Consider the following 20694-nt stretch of genomic DNA (forward strand, 5'->3'; position numbering starts at 1 on the left):
GATTATGAACCAGCAGCTTCAAGTGAATGCTGGTCAGAATGAGATCAGGGAGATGGTGCAAGCCTTGTCGGCTAGACCGTCTAGAATTGATAAGGGCAAAGCTCCAGCAGAGCCAGAGCCCAGTGTACAGTCATTAGAGCGCGCAAGGGTCAAAGTGCCTAATATCGCTAATTATAGACCGGAGAAGTACGCTGGTCGGATGACTGAGCGCAGGTCTAATGTGATCGAGGTTTGGTTACACAAGTGGGAAGAAGCCTTCGCCATTTGTGAAATTAGATCTGATCTAAAGAAAATCCGTGAGGCCACACACTTGTTTATTGAGGCAGCGGATAGATGGTGGATAAAGCAACAGAAGGGTCAAGTTGCTCCAACCACCTGGGAAGAGTTTAAAGCTGAATTTAAGAAACACTTTCTCCCACTTGATGAAGAGTCTCGAGCTTGGGATGCTTATAGAAATCTTCGTCAGAGGAGTCTGTCGGTGGCAGAGTACACCGACAAATTCAGGGAATGTGTCATGAAAATAACAGACCCTCTCCCTATGTCGGTTCAGTTAAAAGACTATATCTATGGACTGAACGACAAGATCAAAATGGAAGTTCGGGCTAAGTATGTGACTACATTAGATGAATCTATTGCAGTAGCCCTGAACTATGAGGATGTCAGAGGCAGATCTGGTGGATTTGTGCAGGCAGGGACTCAGTATGAGTACCCGAAAAAAGGGGGATTTCAGAGGAAATGGATTTCAAAGACAAGTGTCTCACAGCCAAGTGGCCAAACCAAGCAGGTGAAGCCGGTTGAGGGACCAGTAAAAACAAGTACCACCGTTGGGGTGAAAAGGAAAATAACTCCAATGGCAGCCCGCGCTTGGTCAAAGTCCTCGTTGACCCCTGAACAAAAAGAGAAAGCTAGAAAAGAAGGATTGTGCTTCAGTTGCCTTCAACGACATCAGTGGAAGGATTGTCCACTGAATAAAGACCGTCGCACGGCTAATATGATAATATCTGAATGCAACGTGGAAATGCATGAGAGTCCCAGTGTGGAACATATGCAGATGCAATTGGCGGGACCTTCTCAGAGGTTAGTACCTTGTTTGTTATGTGTGTCTATTGCTAAGTTAGTGACGAGTGCACCTGATAACATCCTATCTAAGCCCGCAGCAACAGGGTATACAGCCTTTAATGATACAGAGTTAACTAAAATGAAAGGGCAAGTGGCCAATCATGATGTCATTGTGTTGTTTGACTCGGCGTCAACTCACAATGTGATTAACTCCAAGCTCGTGAAGAGGCTGAAATTAAAAACAAGCCCATCTGACTATGCGTATACAGTCAGAATGGCAGATGGAAGTTCAACTGAAGTATGGGACCAAAGGGTTACCCAGTTGGAGCTTCAGATTCAGGACTATGCTGAGAAGCTTGATTTTGAAATGACCAAGCTTGCTCGTGCAGATATAGCTCTGGGTATGGCGTAGCATTCTAGGACGAATCCAGCCATTGATTGGAAAAAGCACGTATATCAATTCAAGATGAATGATGTGCTTTATGTCTTGCGAGGTGAGAAAGATATACCTCAGGGACCGTTGGTTTCCGTGATGGAAATCTGAAAAGCTCAAGTAGAGTTTTTATTCCTTTGCACACCATCGGTAGAGCCGGTTGAATTTAGAAAAATAAACTACCTTATGGGTTAGCTCCAGAGCGGAAAGTTCAGCATAAGATTGAACTGATCCCGGGGGCAGAACCTGCAAATAGACCTCCCTATAGAATGAGTTTTACCGAAGAGGCGGAGGTGCGTAGACAACTGGAAGAATACCTCAAGTTGGGGCAGATTCAACCAAGTTTCTCACCTTTTGCTTCGCCAGTAATATTAAAGAAGAAAAAGGATGATACGTTTCGCCTCTGTATAGATTACAGAGCATTGAATAATATCACTGTTAAGCACAGGTATCCGATGGCTCGGATTGATGATTTGCTAGATGCATTACATGGAGCCGTGATTTTCAACAAGATAGATCTTAAGTGTGGCTACCATCAAATCCGGATTAGAGCCGAGGATGTGCATAAAACCGCTTTCAGAAGTAGGTTTGGTCATTATGAGTTTTTGGTAATGCCCTTCGGACTTACCAATGCTCCAGCGACCTTCGTCATGCTTATGAACGATTTACTACGTCCGTATATCGGAAAGTTCGTAGTACATTTTATTGACGATATCCTGATATTCAGTAAAAGTATTACTGAGCATCATGAACACTTAAGAATAGTGTTCAGTACTTTGAGGAAAGCCAGTCTTTATGTGAATAAAAAGAAAACTATACTGTGTATGGTTAGGCTTGAATATTTAGGGTTCATAATTACTCCACAGGGGGTAGAAATGGATCCGAAGAAAGTGGCTGCGATACTAACTTGGCCAATCCCTCAGAGTCTGACTGCGTTGCGATCATTCTTGGGATTTGTCCAGTTTTATAGAAGGCATATCAAAGGATATTCCGCAATAGTATCGCCATTGACAGATCTGACCTCAGATAAAGTACCTTTTATTTGGGGATAGAATCAACAAGAAAGTTTTAACACCATAAAACAAGCTGTGGTCACAGGACCGGTGTTAAAAATAGTTGATCCCCAGAAACCGTTGTTCCTAGAAACCGATGCAAGTGGCATTGCGGTAGGAGCAGTTCTCCTTCAAGAGGGAAGGCCAGTAGCCTTTGAAAGCAAGAAGCTTTCTCCCTCTCAAAGGAATTGGCCAACTCATGAATTGGAGTTGTATGCTGTTATCCATGCTTTGAAAACATGGAGGCATTATTTGTATGGTTCAGAGTTTTATGTGGATGTAGATCATGATACTCTGAAACATTTTTGTAAACAGCCAGACTTGAGGGGCCGCCAAGCTAGGTGGGCAGAGCTCATGCAGGAGTTTAATCTAACGATTCGGTACCGAAGAGGAAAAGACAATAAGGTTGCTGATGCGTTGTCTCGTATTATGCACAACCTGAGTTTCACGGTATTAGAGAGTGCTCTAATGACCGAGATAAGAGAAACTCAAAAAGTGGACGAGTTTGTCCAGAGCTTATGGCCTAAAGCTCATGTGTTAAAACCCGGGGAAAATGAAAAGGATGACCTGGCATCCAGAAAAGGCCAAACTTATGCAAGATATACCATAAGGGATGGTATGCTAGTTAGAAATGGCAAGGTTGTAGTACCTATTTATGGACTTTATTGTAGGGCTGCCTACGACCCAAGGAGGATATGATTCTATCCTTGTGGTGGTTGATCGTCTAACCAAGATGGCTCACTTCATTCCGACTAGAGAGTCTCTTAGTGCCCCGCAAGTGGCAGATTTGTTCATTAGACATATATTTCGCCTGCATGGATTGCCTAGATCCATAGTGTCAGACAGAGATGTCAGATTTACCGGTCATTTTTGGATAGCGGTATTTGAGACACTAAGGACTGAGTTGGGAATGAGTAGTGGGGATCATCCTGAGACGGATGGTCAGACGGAGAGAGTCAACCAGACTTTAGAGGATATGCTGAGGGCATATGTGTCATTGAGGCAACATACGTGGGACAAGTGGTTGCATTGTTGGAGTTTGTCTACAATGATAGAAAACATTCATCTACCGGGTTCAGTCCGTTTGAGCTGAACTATGGTTATAGACCAGTCAATCCAACTATTGTTGGAGTACCTCAGAAAGTGCCTAGTGCCGCGAACTTTGTGGTTCAGATGCGGGAGATGCTAGCACTTGCGAGAGCTAATATCCGCCAGGCTATGGATAGAGCCAAGGTGTATGCGGATGAAAACTGGTCTATAAGGGTATTTAAGGAAGGAGAAAAAGTTTTTCTCAGAGTTCCTTCGCACTCGAAGTCGTTGACTTCAGGAGAGTGTGCTAAGTTATCACCTCGATATTGTGGGCCGTGGTTAATTCTAAAGAGAATAGGCAGTGTAGCCTATAAATTAGAATTGCCACAGGATTGTAAGGTGCACCCGGTTTTTCATGTTTCGCGCTTAAAGAAATTTTTGCATACAGGTGACTCACTAATCGAAGGTGTGGTTTTGTTTCAGGAGATAGAGGATATTGCAAGGCGCAAGCCAACAAGAATCCTGGACCGAGAAACAATGCAAATACGAAATCGGAAGATACCCACGGTGTTGGTTGCATGGCATGGTCAGCCTCTATCAGAAGCTACCTGGGAATCCGTATACCAGTTACGGAGAGTGTTCCCGGATTTCATCATCGAGGACGCTGATGCTTGAAGAGGAAAGGAATGTTATGCTCTAGCCGAGATAGCATGACCTCGGAAAGATCGGTGGGCATTTTCTCTTAGATGATCAACTTTTGTAATAGTTAATGTGCGTAAAGGAAACGGTCAAGAGAAGTAACTGCCAAGGTCCTAGGTGAGGGTGAAATGCCATTGACTAGGTGGTTCTGAGTGCTAAGGCCTAGGTGCACCTAAATGTGCAATAATGCCAAGGGGCAAGTGGTTTTAAATGTGCCCCAAGAGAGGGGTAAATGGTGCACCAAGTGGAAAGGCTAAAATGATGACATTTGGCAAGGGGAACCATCTAGGGAAATGAGGGTCTCGTGGATATGCATGAGAAAAAAGAAAAGGACGAATAAATGAGAATACATGCGATCTACGAGAGTAGGCTGGGAGGAAAATACAGATGCCATCGCCCGTGATCTGTGTCAACAAGGGAATAGAGTTTCTGTCATCGACACTCTGCAAGTCTGCTAACCTTGGAGTCAAGTACTGATGCATAAATCTTGGACATGACATGTCCAATCATCTCTAGTGAAGAGGGTGCAGGATGTGGGACGAGGCATGTGTGAGAGGTTAGGGACTGGCTGATTTGGGATGTCATAAAGTGCGCGTGCATAATCAAACCATATCTAGGTGTCAGTGAGTGGCGGAGGGGACCGTGCTAGAAATCTCCCCCAGAAGTCCTTAGAGTTGTTACTAAACAAAATGTTCAGTAGTTCCTCCTCGTTCCGACGAACGAAGTCTAGTTTCTTCCTGCGTACCAGTCTACGGTATTCACGTAGCGTATCTGATGTGCCTGGAAGACTGTTTTTGGTTTCGAATCTGAGTTGAGGGCGTAAGGCCTTACACTCATCATCGTACCAACTATTACAGGGTACGGTTCCAGGGAGTGGTGGGTGGGCGGAGCGGGTGGTGTGGGGAAAAGCGTGAATGGCAGCCTCGTGTAGTGAGCGGGTGACAAGGGCAGCACGATCCTCTAAAAGGGGTATGAAGTCAATATAAGCGAGAAGTATGTATAGATGGCCAGAGTAAGAAGGTGAGTGATCCCGATCAAAGCGTATATCGTGGTAGGTGGAGTAAGCACTGAGTGGGGTGGAAGGTGCTGTGCGAAGAGAGGTGGAGAGAGAGAACAAAACACAGCACTCGAGCCTAGAAATAAGGGCTGGACCCCCCCGAAGGTCTTAATTGCAATAGAAAATGCTTTGTACAACTGGCTCTGGAAAGAGCATGAAGCTGAGTACAATTCTGAATACATTTGGGAAGCCTGGGGCCTTTCTTTTATAGACTTGGCCTAGCAAAAAGCTAGGGCCTGCTTTCTGAAAGCTACTTTTATATAAAAACCAAGCTTTTAGGCTTTTCTTCTTAAATTGGAGGTTTTAGGCGCCTTTTTAGTCTTGTGGGTCTTCTTTTTAAAGAGGTGCCCCCTTATCCTTGCTTTAGAGCCTTGTAGGACCTGCTTTTTGTGCTTTTCTTCCCAATCTTGGGTCCTTTTTGCACTCTCTTGGGTCCTACACATTGCACAAACAAATTCCACCCCTTTAACCGATTAGAGGTTAGTGAAATGCATGCATTCCTAGTTCTTGGACTAATCCTAGTTCCTTGTAGGCGTCCCCACAGTTCTCTTTTGCCAATGTAAAGCAAAAGTAAAACAATAAAACTTATTCTTAGCTAACCAAAGTCAACATTCTTTGACCGAAGTCAATTTCTAACAAAGATTATACTTTATTTCTTGAGAGAAGTACCAAATGGTGACACTTGGAGATTAAGACAAATTGTCAATGTAAAGAAAGAGGAGAGTGGGGGACAATGGACACCCTTGCTTCATGTTAGGAGCAATGCGATAACAGAGCAACAATGTGAGAAACGAAATGCGTAAAATATGCAATACAGAAAGCGCACGGAATGGAAGAGAAAGAGAGACATGACTATACATGGTTCACCCAATGTGGACTACGTCCATGAAGAAACAACCAGTCTTGCATTTATTTATCCAGCCAGCAAGAAGATACAAGATACAAGCAATATATCCAATGCTCTCGTGCTATGTGAACCACTCACCTTTTTTACAAAATTTGACCACACAACTCATGCCCCAATTTTCATGTATTTAGAATTTTTGCCGGCCCCCCTTGGAACCGCTTGGCGACAGTAGTAGGGGGTGCTTTGTCCCACCTACACGCCCCCCTTCATAAGGTGAAAAACAACCTCTGAAAAAAGGATCAAGCTCCACTTACAACATTTCACACCAATGGTGCTACTTGCCTCCTCAGACATGCCCTATGGAGTATAGACTCCCTTACTTTGTAGAAAACATCAGTTGCAGCCCCCAATGTGTAATGTCGTGAAATGAGACTGGCCCATGGGACTTAGTCGAATGCCTTGTGAAACCCCTCGGCTTTCAATGCCTGGCCTCCTCAATAATGGATTTGAGGGTGAAGGTGTGGTCCAAGGTGGAGTGATCTCGTGTGAACCCTACTTGGCCCTCCACACGTACACCTGTCCATTGTATCTGTTGTTGACCGATGTGCATCTCCAAGGGCCTTGGCCATTAGATAGCCTACCATGATGGTTTGATAGTTACCAATGTCCATTGGGTCTCCTGCTTAGTGTATTGGGAAAATGCGGTGAGGGCTCAAGCTCTTGGGGAAGCCCTTACAAAAAGCTTCATTGAATAGCTTGGCCAAGATCGGTGCAAGTGTTTCCCAATCATAAGCTACGAGTTCTCCTTGAAGGCTAGTGATCTTTGGGTTTGCCATTTCACAGCTTCTCGATTGCATCTTCTAGTTGAGATGTAGTGAAAAGAGTGAACTAGTAGGGCGAGGAATGTTAGAGACGTCTGGCTGGGGCTGGTGGGGACGTCATATAATGTAGACATTCCAAAGGGTTAGGTCTTGGATGTGGCTTGTGCTTGGCGAGAAACTTGTCGTTTCTTGCATTGCACTAAGCATTAATACTCGTCCTATTTGTTCATATGTGTGTGCCCTTGCTTGGTCTCAAAGTGGCAGGGTTGCCTAAATACTTTGCAGTCATCATCGTACCAGCCATTCTGAGGAATAGAGACCTCCTTCGGATTCCCCATGGACCTGACCATGAAGGGAAATGAGTGCTGAGCTGCCATGTGGGTAGAGTGAGTGAGGAGCTGGCCTTGGCATCGATGGTGGGCTGGCAGTCTATCTCCGGCTTTGGCATCGATGGTGGGTTGGCAGTCTTATCTCCTCTAAGTAGTAAGGTAGCTATCTTATATGTGGTCCAAGGGATTATCGAAGTCATATTGGTAATACGTGGAATAGGTGGCATGTGTGGGATGGAGTGGGGTAGGGATAGATGGGAAGGAGATGTGAGGGTGGTCAGCCCCTAGCATGAGTGGGTGGAACATGTGTGTGTGTGTGTGTGTGAGAGAGAGAGAGAGAGAGAGAGAGAGAGAGAGAGAGAGAGAGAGATGTATTAGTGTCTTGTTGTTCTCCTTTCTATTTTTAGACTTTTGTGATTTTTTTAAAGAGAAGTTACGTGCTAGATTTTGTGACTCCTTGTTCTGTTTATGCTCAAGAACAACCCCCACACAGGAGGACAGTGGCAGTGGTCTCGTAGGTGGATTTTTTCTGGAGGCTTCCCTTAAAGGGGAGGGCTCCCCCTTGATGCATAGCCTCGGTTTGGCAACGTTTGTGGGGCAGACTCTTATAGGCCAATCTTGCATGCTCGAAAGATTTTGAGAGACATCGACTCATGCGCACCCGAAGGTTTGGGATTAGAAGGGACTCATGCTCGGACAACGGACGAACATTAGCTGGGCTTAGTGGGAGGAGCCTAGCTAGGACTTTTGGGACTTGAAACTACCTTCTCATTAGCGGAGGCAGTCATGGGAGCAGGCACTCTCTCATTTGAGGAGGATAGGAATCCGAATGACAGAGATCAACGTGGCTATCCATCGAGGCATGATGGGAGGGATTGCGGCATGCTTCGGGCCCTCATCATTGGTACGGACAGTTCTCTAGGATCGAGGTGTCCCTTAGGATCCATTTCTGTAGCAATCCCTTGGTCTTTACCGGCAAAGGCTTTACAGAGTGTGGCATGGGGGTATCCTCCAGCCCGAGATTGCGAGGGACCTTGAGGCTGCGATGTTCTTGAGCAACTTGAGTGGTAGAGGGTCAGGATTATAGGCCATTTGTGCAAGGACTGGACCATTGACCGTTTGAGTAGGGGTAGAAGGAAGCAAGATGGCACCTATGTTTGTGGGAGGGATGTCTCCTTAGGGAGCTACAGTGGGCTATTTGGGGGAGCGGTTTTGGCCCGTTCGGGTAGGGAATTCAGATAGAGTGGAGGAGGTTCCCTCCTACACAACTCACATCGGTCTCCCTCGAGAGAGTGCCACTGGCTTGAGTAGGAGGTTCTCTTGGAGGTTATTTCCTATTTTTTGGCATGTCTAGACCAGCCACAGCCCCAGAAGATATCATATTTCTTCTGGATGGTGGTGCACAGAGGCTTGCTCATTGGCTCTTGGCTAGAGCAGATGCTGGTAGATGGTAGATGCTAGGGGATGGCTGCATGGTTGACAAAGGGGGCTCATGCCTTCTCCATCGATTCAGCTTTGCAAGCCTACAGGATTCTGCACCAACAAGTAGTTAGGATAGAGGCACATGATGTGACACCTCCTTCTCGCTTCCGCCCTTTGCCCTTCTAGGAGGATAGTGTTTGGGGAGACGGTATCCACCATCACTACCTGGAACATCTGGGTTGCCCATTGCAGTTTTGTGATGGGGGGCCATAGATTCCCTCGGCAGCTACCCTCGTCGCTATTTGGCAGGATATTGTCTACACCCTACATGCCATCTAGGAGCGTGGGACTTTAGGTTCTAGAGCGACTGCCAAAAGGTGGGCATGTTTTTGCAAGGCTTGCCTGTAGGTATCTTTTACATTTTTACCCGAGAGGTATTCGCTGGTTGTATAGAACTCCACCCTTGTTGTTAGTCCCTGTTCCAAAGATTCTCTAGACACTGAGCTGGGTTCTCTGGAAACAGGCTGCTTTCATTGACAGCCAGTTGTTTTCTCTTTTCCTGTGGTCAGCACCCAGCAGGATTGCTGATTTGTATGGTTTTTTCTCTAGCATCAATAGAAGCTCTTTTCTTTTGGGGAAAAAAAAGTGTAGCTCAATAGCTTTGATACCATGTAAGAGAATAGGGAGGTCTGCTAGACTGTAGTTTCCTCCACAAATTGACAAGCTAAATTGCCAAGCATACGCAAAATGAAATTGTATGTAATTAACACCAATCGGTGGCTACAAGATGAATATAGCAAGTAAAGGTTATCAACACAATGAACTCAATACATAGTTAACCTTAGCTATGGAGGTGAAGAGGTGTGAGGGAGAAGCCACTTAACACACAGGATTGAATGTCCTAGAATGTGTGAATGGTAAGTGCGTGCTTGTTTTGCTTGGTGAAAATCCTTGAATTTAAGCAAGATGTTGGGAGATGGTTGACTCAAAATTAATGATTAATATCTTTCTAGGTAACTGTCTTGGTAACGCAAGTAGTTGACTGATTCTTGAGAGTTAGCTGACAGTTTTATTCATAATGCAAAGGCTTGGATCCCACATGTTGAGCGACTAACTGATGGTTTTTTGCACTTACGTGCAAGGGTTGTGAGCATTTCCATTTTGTAATAGTACCACCTCGAGGTAGGGGGCAGGGGGGGGTATTGAAGTTTCTTTTAGTTAGTCTATAAACTGAGGCAGTTAGTAGTGTTATATGATTAGCGGTGAGCATGAAAGCTACGTTTAGCAGCTTAGTGAAGGCTGCATCTTATGGATTTTTGCACTTACGTGCAAGGGTTGTGAGCATTTCCATTTTGTAATAGTCCCACCTTGAGGTGGGGGGCAGGGGGGGGTATTGAAGTTTCTTTTAGTTAGTCTATAAACTGAGGCAGTTAGTAGTGTTAAATGATTAGCAGTGAGCATGAAAGCCACGTTTAGCAGCTTAGTGAAGGCTGCATTAAGCGGCTGAATAGGCTGCTGTGGAAGGTTTCCTAGTAAGATTCTAGAGAATCAAAGAAGTTGAGTCAGCAGATAATGGATCTAGAGGATTTCAAGGAGCTAAGGTGGTACCTTCAACAGCAGCAACTTCACGTATGTCTATGTAGTCAACTTTTCTTGCTTTTATTTCGGATGTTAACATGTTTCAGATGTTTGAGCAATAAGGCCTAGGGCTGAGGGCTTTGCAGGGGTCTTTATTAGTCTCAAAATCTCATATTCTTGGACATTTCTTTTTAATAGCAATGGTTAAGAGCAGTGTCCCCACATTTAACATTGATATCAAATTGATTTAATGGCTATTGAGATAGCCTTTTGACTATTATCTGCAGTTTGGGATCTGAAGGAAAGCTTTTAAACCGAATCGATGCCCTTATTTTCAACCTCCGTTTATGCAAAATAGGTTCTTTCTGGACCTCATGATGAAAGAGCTCCAAGTTGATAATTAAATGGAGATCCTAGATAGTAGTGTCCACAAGCTTAATGTTACGAAATGCTCTTATAGTTATCGACTAATGTGGTTCTCAATTTTGTATGTCATTGTTCTACCCTTAAAACATATAGTTTTTGTGTGTTTCTGCTTTGAGGTATACTAATCTACTTGAATTATGCAAGCTTAAATATTTCCATGATTGCTTTGAACCTTTGTCTTATGCATTCTATTATTTGCATCTATTATAATTTGCTTCAAAAAGATTCTCACAAAAGTGGTCTTGTAAATAGATTGCTTTTTTCATGGATCCCAACTATGAATGCTTGGTCGAGTGCTTGGAAACTTGTACATCAAAGGACAATCCGGCAAAGTAAGTTTTTCTCCCCTCAAATGAAAATACAGAGACTAAAGAGGAGAGATGATATGTGAAACTTTAAAGAGGAAGATTAAAATTTCCAAATTGTTACTTTACAAGACATGGGAAAACTTGGGCATACTTCACTAAACACTGCCAAAAGAGTGTGTAATAAAGTCTAAAACAATGTTGCCTTGCAGGTGCACACCAATTTGGCTTCCTTTTTGAGCCTATGAAATTCGATTTTGTTTTGTTAAGAATGGTTGCTATAGCTTGAAGGCTACCACCTTTTTGAGTTGCAATTAATTGTATTTGTAACCGTTGTTGCTTGTAGGTTTCCTCCAATTCTATCTGGTGAATACCTCTTTCAACGATATGCAGATACGCATGCAAGTTTACCATCTTCCTAGCCTTGGAAATCCCTTGAAGGTTAGTCCTTCTTGTATGAGTTTACATATAGTTGTTTTCCTAGTAAAATGATTGTTTATTTTTCATTTTGAGACATCCTCTAGGTTCATACTAAAGAATCCAAGCGATGGGCATTTCTTTGAACACAAAAGTGCAAACTCCGATATGGACTTCTTATATAACATCCACTATTGTTAGTTTCATAACTTTTCAGATTTTCCTTATATTGTTTGCTTATTTGCTACGTAGCATGTGATGATGATGGTCACCAATGTGCAAACAATAATTTATGTAGATTATTTGTTGCAATATCTTTATGTATTACATGGGTGTCGAAAGTGGTCATTGGGTGTGCATCATGAGTTCTAAAATCACGGCGGCTTTATAGCTACGGTAACTATATGACAAGGAATTTGTCCACATCTTGCACGCATATTGTATTGTGGTTTTATTTCCTTCTTGGTATTTTCCTATGTCAATTATACATTTGGCCAAGAGTTGTTGTAGTTGATGGAATGGTGTGGTGCACAACAGTACTCAAGCCTGTGACTCTTTTAAACAATTGATATCTAGATATATAAGTTTTAACTTATAATATCTTGTACCTGTGATATCTGGTGGTTTGCTTTATTTGTTTGAGCATCTCCTTTGATCATGTCGACGTCATTGGTGGGCTACTCCTTTTGAGTAGGTTGATGGAAAGGGGATGAAATAGGGGAGGTGTAAAGAACATTGCAGGAGGATAATATTGCGAATTTCTCTTTGCAACTATGATTTGTTCCTTATGGTAGTCATGCTTAGCTAAGACATTCTCATCGGATCAGGGAAAGCCTAAGAGGCTCTAATGTGAAGGTTAGTTTTTATCATTTGGAATTGAGGTTGGAGGATTGGTTAACATCTGTGTTATATTTATGGAGGCCAATCTTGGTTTACATACACATACTTGGATAATGGGCCTAACAATAGTTATGGAGAAAGCCTAATAAACTAGTTTGAAGCCTTCCTTGCTCAAAGTGATATGTGCAATATGCATGTACTGGGAAGGATATGCAATTGGTTTGTTTGTCACCTTTAGACATTAGATGGTGCCTTTTTTATTTAAGTGCTCAATAACAAATTCATAATCTAGCATTAGCTCAATTCTAAAAATCAAGGAGACAAGATGGTTTGATCATTTAGTTGGATTGGTTTGTATTTGGTATATGCATATTTCTTCTCCCCTACATAATTGATAGGCTCACCTAGGTAGTCATAAATCTTTTATTGAAAGTGTCACAATTTTTTGTCTCAAATTGGGAAGAAGAAAATTCTAATGTTGAAGATGATTGATTTGGTAATTCTAGGCCCACATGTATGTTCCTTCGACGTGTGAACCTCACTAATCAAGATTTTGAACAATGTAATGATAGGAGAGATCAAATTTGATTTGAGTAAAGAAGAGCTTCGATAAAAAATTACGCGTCTCACGGTTGATATAAAGTGAGTGCCTCATGAGTGCTTTGTCCTAGTTGATCCATTTAAATAGCCTTCAACTCAAGGTTACCTAAATCATGTGATGAAGAGCCTTTAAATAAAAAGAAATATCCTTTTTGTGAAAGAATTACAAAAACTTCCTAGGTTGTACAATGTTCCATTGAAAAGGCCACAAAGAAACACTAGGTGGATCAAGCTTCATTGTACATATTCATTATAGTTGATGCTTTCATTCTATATTATTTTGCATTCATAGTGTGTCAACTTTTGAGGTGCTACATGTATTTTAACCCTATGTTCACAAGAGAGGGCCACCATAACACTGGGTGGATTAAGCTTCATTGCACATATTCATTATAGTTAGTACTGTCATTCTAGATTATCCAAGATGGAAAACACTAAAAAGCTAGTGTGGAGGGAGCCAAAGAGTCAAGACTACAAATTCTTAACTCTTGTTCATTTGGGGGATCGTCTATCGTATTTGATTTGTATGCACTCATGTGGCATCTTGGGGCTTGAGTTGTGGTGTCCTGAGTAGAGTGTAGGGAGTATATGAGGTAGATATGGTGTTGCTTTTCGGATCACATACTTGAGAGGTGATTTGAAATGTGTAAATAAATGTGACTCAATGTATTTGTGTAGAAACATAAGGGACTCTTCCGTAGAATGCAATGCTTGAGTAGCTCTAGTTGTTGATAACCAAAGGGAAGAATCACGATTTTGTGTTGAGACTTGAATCTTCGTCTTGTTCAAAGAAAGAACTAAGAACTCAAGTTTCCCACAATTGAGAAAGATTAGACAAGGTCTCTTTGCTTAAGAAAGACTTAGAGGACCTCAAGCAAGTAAACTGGGAGCTTCCAAATCATGTTGTGCTTCCTGCAATTTGGTGGTACACCAACCTTTCTACAAACATCCTAGTTTTAACGATGATCTACATGATAAGCTCCTATTGTATATTGATTCATCATAATCTACCATAGCTTCTCATAGCGTCAAGTCTACTTTGAAAGTAGTCTATGATAGTAGTGAATCTTTGGCTTGGGAAAATTAACAAATGTTTTGATTATGTCGTTGCACTTGCTTTGTTTTGGCATGCATTATATGCATCCATGTATATGTCATACATACTAACACTAGTAAGAAATTCAGGATAGCATAAGTGATAAATTATGGAAAAGGTTAGATATAATTAAGTTAGACTTCCTATTGGCCATTGAGGCAATTTAGTTCATGCAACAATTACAATAAATGGTGCTATATTCACATATATGTGGCACTAGTTGGTTAGTAGGCATTTATTGGGGGAACTCAAGCTAGAATTCATTGGCTTGGAGGGTGTGGTAATTCTGCTCTCCTAGAGATGTAGTACCTGAATGGATGTCACAAATATTGCCTTCAAGCATGATCAAGCACGCATGGACCATAATAGGTTAGGTTCCTTGTAGCGATGTTCATCTAAACCTGAGCATGATCCTCATTCTTCCATATACTAACTAGGCCATTCTCAACCTTATTTGGACGATTGTTGTTCCCTTTGGCCTGCTTGATGAATCTTGGGCCATACTCAACATTGGGTGTGTTGTTGGCAAAGCCACGGTTTGCCACATGTCCATTGTTGGCCGACCTCCTTGCATTCTTTGTTACTAAGACCAACTACGATATTAAGTACCAAGGTAGTGTGTTGTAGAGACTCATTGAATCAATCACAACTAAACCAAAAGTCTTTCTAGAAGCTATTGAAGTGTGTTGTATGTGTCCTTGTGTGTTCTTGACATAGATCACACCTAAACCAAAAGCCTTGTTGGCAGTTATTGAAGTGTGGCTCTAAGTTCTCAAGGTCTCAACATCTGGTGCTTCAATTTCCACATTCATGTTCACAATGACCATCATAGCATGAAGGTGGTTGAATTTATCATACAATATCTAGAGACCCGATGAAGAAACCATCAAGCTACAACAATGCTTAAGTGAAGTTTGAACCTCATCTAGTTGAGTCGAGGATTGCTCCACAACCTAAGGGATTGGGTAATCCTTGAGCTTGCTTTGTTTTCTAGCAACTTTAGTAGTGTTTCCTATATGGCATGAAGAGCTATAAGAGCCTTTGACTTTTTGTCCTTGTGTATACCTTCAATTGTTGAGGCTCCTTTGTAATGCATCCTATTGACAATTGAATGTGTTAAAGAATTTATTACGATCAGTGTGCATGATTAAGCTCCTCCTTGGGTTGCCTAATGTACTTGCGATAGTGCTTCAATACTCCAAATGTATTTTGAAGATGTAAGAAATGTTTTGCATGTATATCCTATTGTGCATGCATCTTAGCTAGCTCATCTTGGATTTCTTGGTTAGGCCAACATATTTTCATTTTTCTCAAGTTAGGATAGTGCTACCTAAGTCCAAGTTTTAGTCAATTTCTATCTCCTCTTACATCAATTTAGGTGACCACTTGTCTTGGAACCTATTGCTCCAAATTGTAAAGTAGTATATGCTCTACCCATGTGGCTTTCAAGAAATCATCTCTCCAAAATTTAGATGTTTGACGTTAATTGCCACATCATCATGCACAAAAGTGAAACAATATTTGCAACCGCAGCAAGGATGACTTGGTTGTATTTGTTTGCAAACTACTTGATAATCAAATAGCAGGTTGCTTAGTGGTGCAAGCAATTGGTGGTTGTGTGCTTGTATTTCTTGGGTTGGTTGGTTGCAATTGATTAAGGTCATATTTGCTTCCAAGCCATTTGAAGGTGAGCTAAGCTATTGCTCGTCACACTATTGTTGTCATTTGCTTGAGACCTAGTCTTGTCAAGTCCTTGTTTGTCCCAGCTTCCCATAGGCCTACTATTAGAGCAAGCAAGGAAGGCCTTTGCATTGCTCTTTCTTTGGTGCTCTAGTTATTGACTTTTCTTTTACAAAAGAGGCAACTACAATGCCATTTTCTTGGCTTCAATAGTCGTGATGGCTATAATAGCTATACTTTTTATCACGACACATTAACTGGGTTGTCCCTACAAAGAAATGTGGAATAGACTACCCAAAACACAAAATCCTCCTTTAGTTCAAAACCAATATTTGTGGGCATGTTGCCAGAGCTATTTCTCAACACAATATATTGAATCGGAGAATGGAAATAAGGTTGACTATAGATTCTACTATATGACTAATATGATATTCTTGAGAGAGTAAAGATGCCTACTAAAATGAGATGATGGAAATCTTGTGTTGATGCAAGAGATGGAGCCTTGTCTTGTGAGATGAAAATAAGGTCGACTATATTTTCTACCATATGACTATACGATATTCTTGACAGTGAGTAAAGATGCCTACTAAAATGAGATGATGGAAATCTTGTGTTGATGGTAGAGATGCAACTTTGTCTTTTGAGTTGAAAACAAGGTTGACTATATTTTCTACCATATGACTAATACGATATTCTTGAGAGAGATATAAATGCCTACTAAAATGAAGGAAAACTTGTGTTGATACAGCTTTGTCTATTGTGGGATTTTGAAAAACATGCTAGAGTTCCATTATGCTAACATCTAGTCAACTAGCATGAGCATTATAAGAATATATGAACTACTTTGCAACTATTCCATCATTGCTCTTATGTTTTAGATTGACAAATACAATAGATTTCCAATGTCCACTTCAATGGATATGGTACTTGGATTGTTGTACTAACCTTGTTATGCCAGCCTCATCTTAGGTGGAAACCTTTAGAATGCAACATTGGGTGAACTAGGAAGATACCACATGCTAGTCGCTCCTCATTCCTTTCTCAAAGGTCAATTCTAGTCATGATTGTCCTCCCTCATTCCCTTCTTGAGCTTCATCAATACCTATATCTTGAAAGGTGTTCACAAGCATCCACATGTAGCACATATAGCTATCTCTCATTGCATGCCTCTTTGTGACCCTGATATGCTCTACATACTACTCCCACATTAAAAAATATCGAGTTTGCACTCCTCAGTATTATTGTGAGATTTATTTTGTATGTTCACATCTATAGAGGAGCTTAAACCTTTCCATCCATTGTGTTGTGGAGCATTTCATTGTCTCATCTTTCCTATTTTTTTGTGAGGGTCAAAATGGTGCATAAACATGCATTCCTATATGTAGAGGGTTCAAATAGTCATAGACACTAAAGTCCTGAATATCATTTGAACGTCACTATTATGTGGGATCCTTGATTATCAACCTGGATGCAAAACCACTCCAATTTGATGCATTATTGAAATTTGATGGCATAAATAGAGATCCAACTACTTGCTAGAAAAGTAGATCACACTTTAAATGTCATGGTTTATTAGGAATCGTGCCCATGTTGTGTGTAGGTCCCCTAGGTCTATGCCATGGATTTCAACCCATATGCCTCTCCTATTTGACTTGAGTAGTCAAAATATTTGCAAACCATAGATTTGTATCTTCATAGTTCATAAGCTCTATAAGGTTCATCTCATAGAGCGCTCTGTATAGATCATCAAGTTTTCCATTAAGGTGCCAAAACCTCTTGAAGTCTTGACAAATAGAAGTAATACATCTCTTCCAACCGTCTCCAAACACTCACAGTGGGGAGATATCTAATGGGTCCAAATGAGGGCCTCCTACCATTGAAAGTTTTTGCTAGTAGTTTAAAATGACCCCTCATATCCGACAAATGGGTTTTATTGATAGAGGGAGTGTATTCCTAGTACATGTTGATGCCGTTGGGGAAGAAGATAAGGTCAATAGTTGATGCTAGCTCTCATCTTCACTCGAAGGCTGCTCTCCTCTATAAGCTAGAGTGTCAATTTCCTTGCACATAGTGAGGTCATAGAACTAAGATTTGTTCTCTACAATAGCTTATAGAATGTCAAGATCTTCATAAAGGTGATCTTAATCAACTTCCTACTTCTTTAATTAGAAATTGAAAAAGTTGACCTTCCACACGTCTGTTAATTTGCTTGCATTCCAATCAAACCAACAAGGATGCATGTAGATTCATTTAATTCTTGAGGTTTTGACCCTACCCTTTTGATAGTATCGATTACAATGATTTACAACTGTGCTGATATTTGTCGAGTTGGTTGGTCTAGTCCTTGGCCAATCCCCAGCCATTCTACTCGTGTTGAGAGTTCACGCTCAACATCATGTGATCATGTGTGCATAGCACCATCATGTGATCATATGTGCATAGCACTAACCTTATAGAGTGCTATAAAGGAAAGGGTTAGATGCCCTAACCCTAACCCTAAATGGATTTGTATATATTCTACATTTTCAACTAAATCTAGTGTATAGTTAGTCATTTGTGGTGTGCTCTCTAGCTGTGCCCTCTCCTCATCTCCCCTCTCCTCTCCCCTCTTTATATTTTCTCATGGTATCAGAACATGGTTCTACCTTTCGCTGAGGCGCCATCCTTCTTGTGAGAGAGATTGAGTGATTGAGAGATTGAGAGATCGAGAGTTCTTTCACTTCCGACGAGTGATAGAATTTTCGTCCATTTGAAAAGTTTCCATCCATATTTTCGTTCATTGCTTGAGTGCTTATGATAGTTTCTTGTGAGGGAGAGAGAGACTTATGTTCATTACAATTCATTTCCGTTGAGATTTCCGTGAATCTCATCCATTTTCATTCAGTTCCGATTTAAAAGCTTCTTGTGTGAGAGAGAAGCGGTATACACTTAGTCTTCTTTTCCTTTGAGAGCATTCTATCTGTGAGAGAGAATAGAGAGAGTTCTAAGAGGGCACCTCTCCATATTCTGCTAAGGTCCAAGCACCTACAACCTTCGCTACAACGCGCAAGGCAGCTGCGACGACACTCCGTCTCAACGAAGACAACGACCCTAAAACAAGCACAAGCGATCTCCAAGGCGATCATTCCCGGGTCTACTATATCACTAGCTCTTCCAGCCGGCCCCAGCCCAGCGCTTCTGCTCCATAGCTCTAGGCTCTATCTATGAGAGCCGCAACTGCTCCACGGCTCACAAGCAACTGTCTCCAATGACCGGCCAGCAATCTACAGTGCCACCAGCGCTCCATCCATTACGGCCTGCTTCTCCACGGCAGAGATCTCCTTCTGCTCCAACGATCTCCTCGAGTAGCTCCATAGCTAGCTTCTACGCGGCTCTTCCCAAGACAGTAGTGGCCAGCCACTTCTAAGGTCCTTGACTGCAGTGAGTGGCCATAGCCACAGCGCCGCTCTCATCGACGACTGACTACGGGCTCCCATAGCCTCTACGCCAATGCCAGTCCAAACGCAACGACGGCTCTAGCGTCGCCAAGACAGCAGCAACCGACTAGCCCACGGGCTGCTCCAGCACCACCAACAGGCTACACGACTTCTATGACTCACATGTCATCCAATCTCTCTCTCGCGCAGCGCTCTAGCACACATAGAGCATCAGCAAAGGCTCCTACGCTCAGGGATCTCCAGCCATCCTTGTCCACGCTTCCCCAGCGGCCTAGCTGACCAAGAAACTCTAAGCCGAGATGCCCGCGACTGTGCCATCACCTCCGTCTCATGCCTAATCTCTCGACCATCACTGTTGCTCCATCACGCCCAACCACACCATCACTACTGCTCCAGTAGCAGGACGGGCTGCGCCCTCGGGTAATCGATACTTGCATAGAGTAGTCAGTCTCTACAATGACCAGATCTCTAAGTCTCCAGCGACGCATCCAACAGCGGACTCCTTCAGCGAACGACGCTGTCTCCTAAGGCCTTCTATCAACGACAAGCTGTTCTCCAACGGACGCCTTCTGCAGCGCACCATCGATGGACAGACGACTCTTTTGGAATGGAATCTGCTAAGATTTTGGCGAATCTCCTGAAGATTCCTCTCTCTCTCTCCTATTGACACGTGGCACCAATCCTATCCTCTAGGGTCACCACACCCTAGTGACACGTGGTACCCTATCTACCATGTGGCAGACCTTATCTACCACTTCATCACCTCAGCTGACTACCACGTCAGCAGTCCAATCATGTGCCACATCACCCAAGCCCACGTGAGCAAGCCACGTCATCTGACCACGTCAGCCTACCAACTCATCAACCACATCATCAGTGACATGTTAGCAGACACATCATCATTGCGAGCTTAGCCGCCACATCAGCACAGCCATGTCATCTGCTGACATCATCATCTATGCCACCTCAATAGTGCCACCTCAGCTATCTAGTAAGCATTGACCCCTGCTAGGCACACTTGCATGTGCACACAGTTGCCACCTCAGCACACTGCTTCACAGGCACACCTCTTGCTAGGCACAGTGCCTCATGATTACTGCATGTGACCCACAGTGACACGTCATCATTGAGCACCATTGCACTCCTTTTGCCCCTCCACCTAGATCAAGTCGTATCTCGATCCAGGAAGAATTTGAGGGCACTCCAAAAAGGAAAGTCACTCATTTTTTTGTGCTCTACGCACTCGTCACATCATGCGCACATTTCGGCACAAGTATAACTCACTTTTGAGCTTCGTCGACAAAACCATTTCCTACACACACACTCGCCTCTACATCGACGCGTCTGACCCAACACTTAAAAAGAACAAAAGAAAAGGAATTATTTGTTGTTCTTTCATCGATCGACGATTGATATAGATCTAGATTAGAGTAGACTAGATCACCATAGAGGGGACACTTTGAATCTCCCCAAGTTGCCAATCTAAGCCATGCCCGAAATTCTCGACTAGTACATACTTGGAGTCAGCCCATACGCTCACATATGGTTTCACATCATCACATTACCT

At 42.6% G+C, this 20694-nt stretch overlaps 1 protein-coding gene across 3 annotated transcripts in view; it reads left to right on the forward strand.

Annotated features, from left to right (window-relative positions):
• The window catches only part of LOC147906364 (azadirone synthase LFS-like), a 130366-nt gene that overhangs the window by 83751 nt on the left and 25921 nt on the right, over positions 1-20694 (forward strand). The window contains exons 10-12 of one of the 3 annotated variants that reach the window (XM_087378285.1): positions 11005-11084; positions 11404-11498; positions 11582-11741. In XM_087378285.1, coding sequence (XP_087234411.1) covers positions 11005-11084; positions 11404-11479 — 156 coding nt within the window. In that variant the 3' untranslated portion in view covers positions 11480-11498; positions 11582-11741. Of the gene's footprint in view, positions 1-11004; positions 11085-11403; positions 11743-20694 lie in introns of those variants that run through there. The other 2 variants (XM_087378294.1, XM_087378277.1) reach the window with 2 other exon arrangements.

Source organism: Dipteris shenzhenensis, chromosome 1 (assembly GCF_047967505.1).
Source record: "Dipteris shenzhenensis isolate YYH24624 ecotype China chromosome 1, Dip_SZ_1.0, whole genome shotgun sequence".
Lineage (NCBI taxonomy): Eukaryota > Viridiplantae > Streptophyta > Polypodiopsida > Gleicheniales > Dipteridaceae > Dipteris > Dipteris shenzhenensis.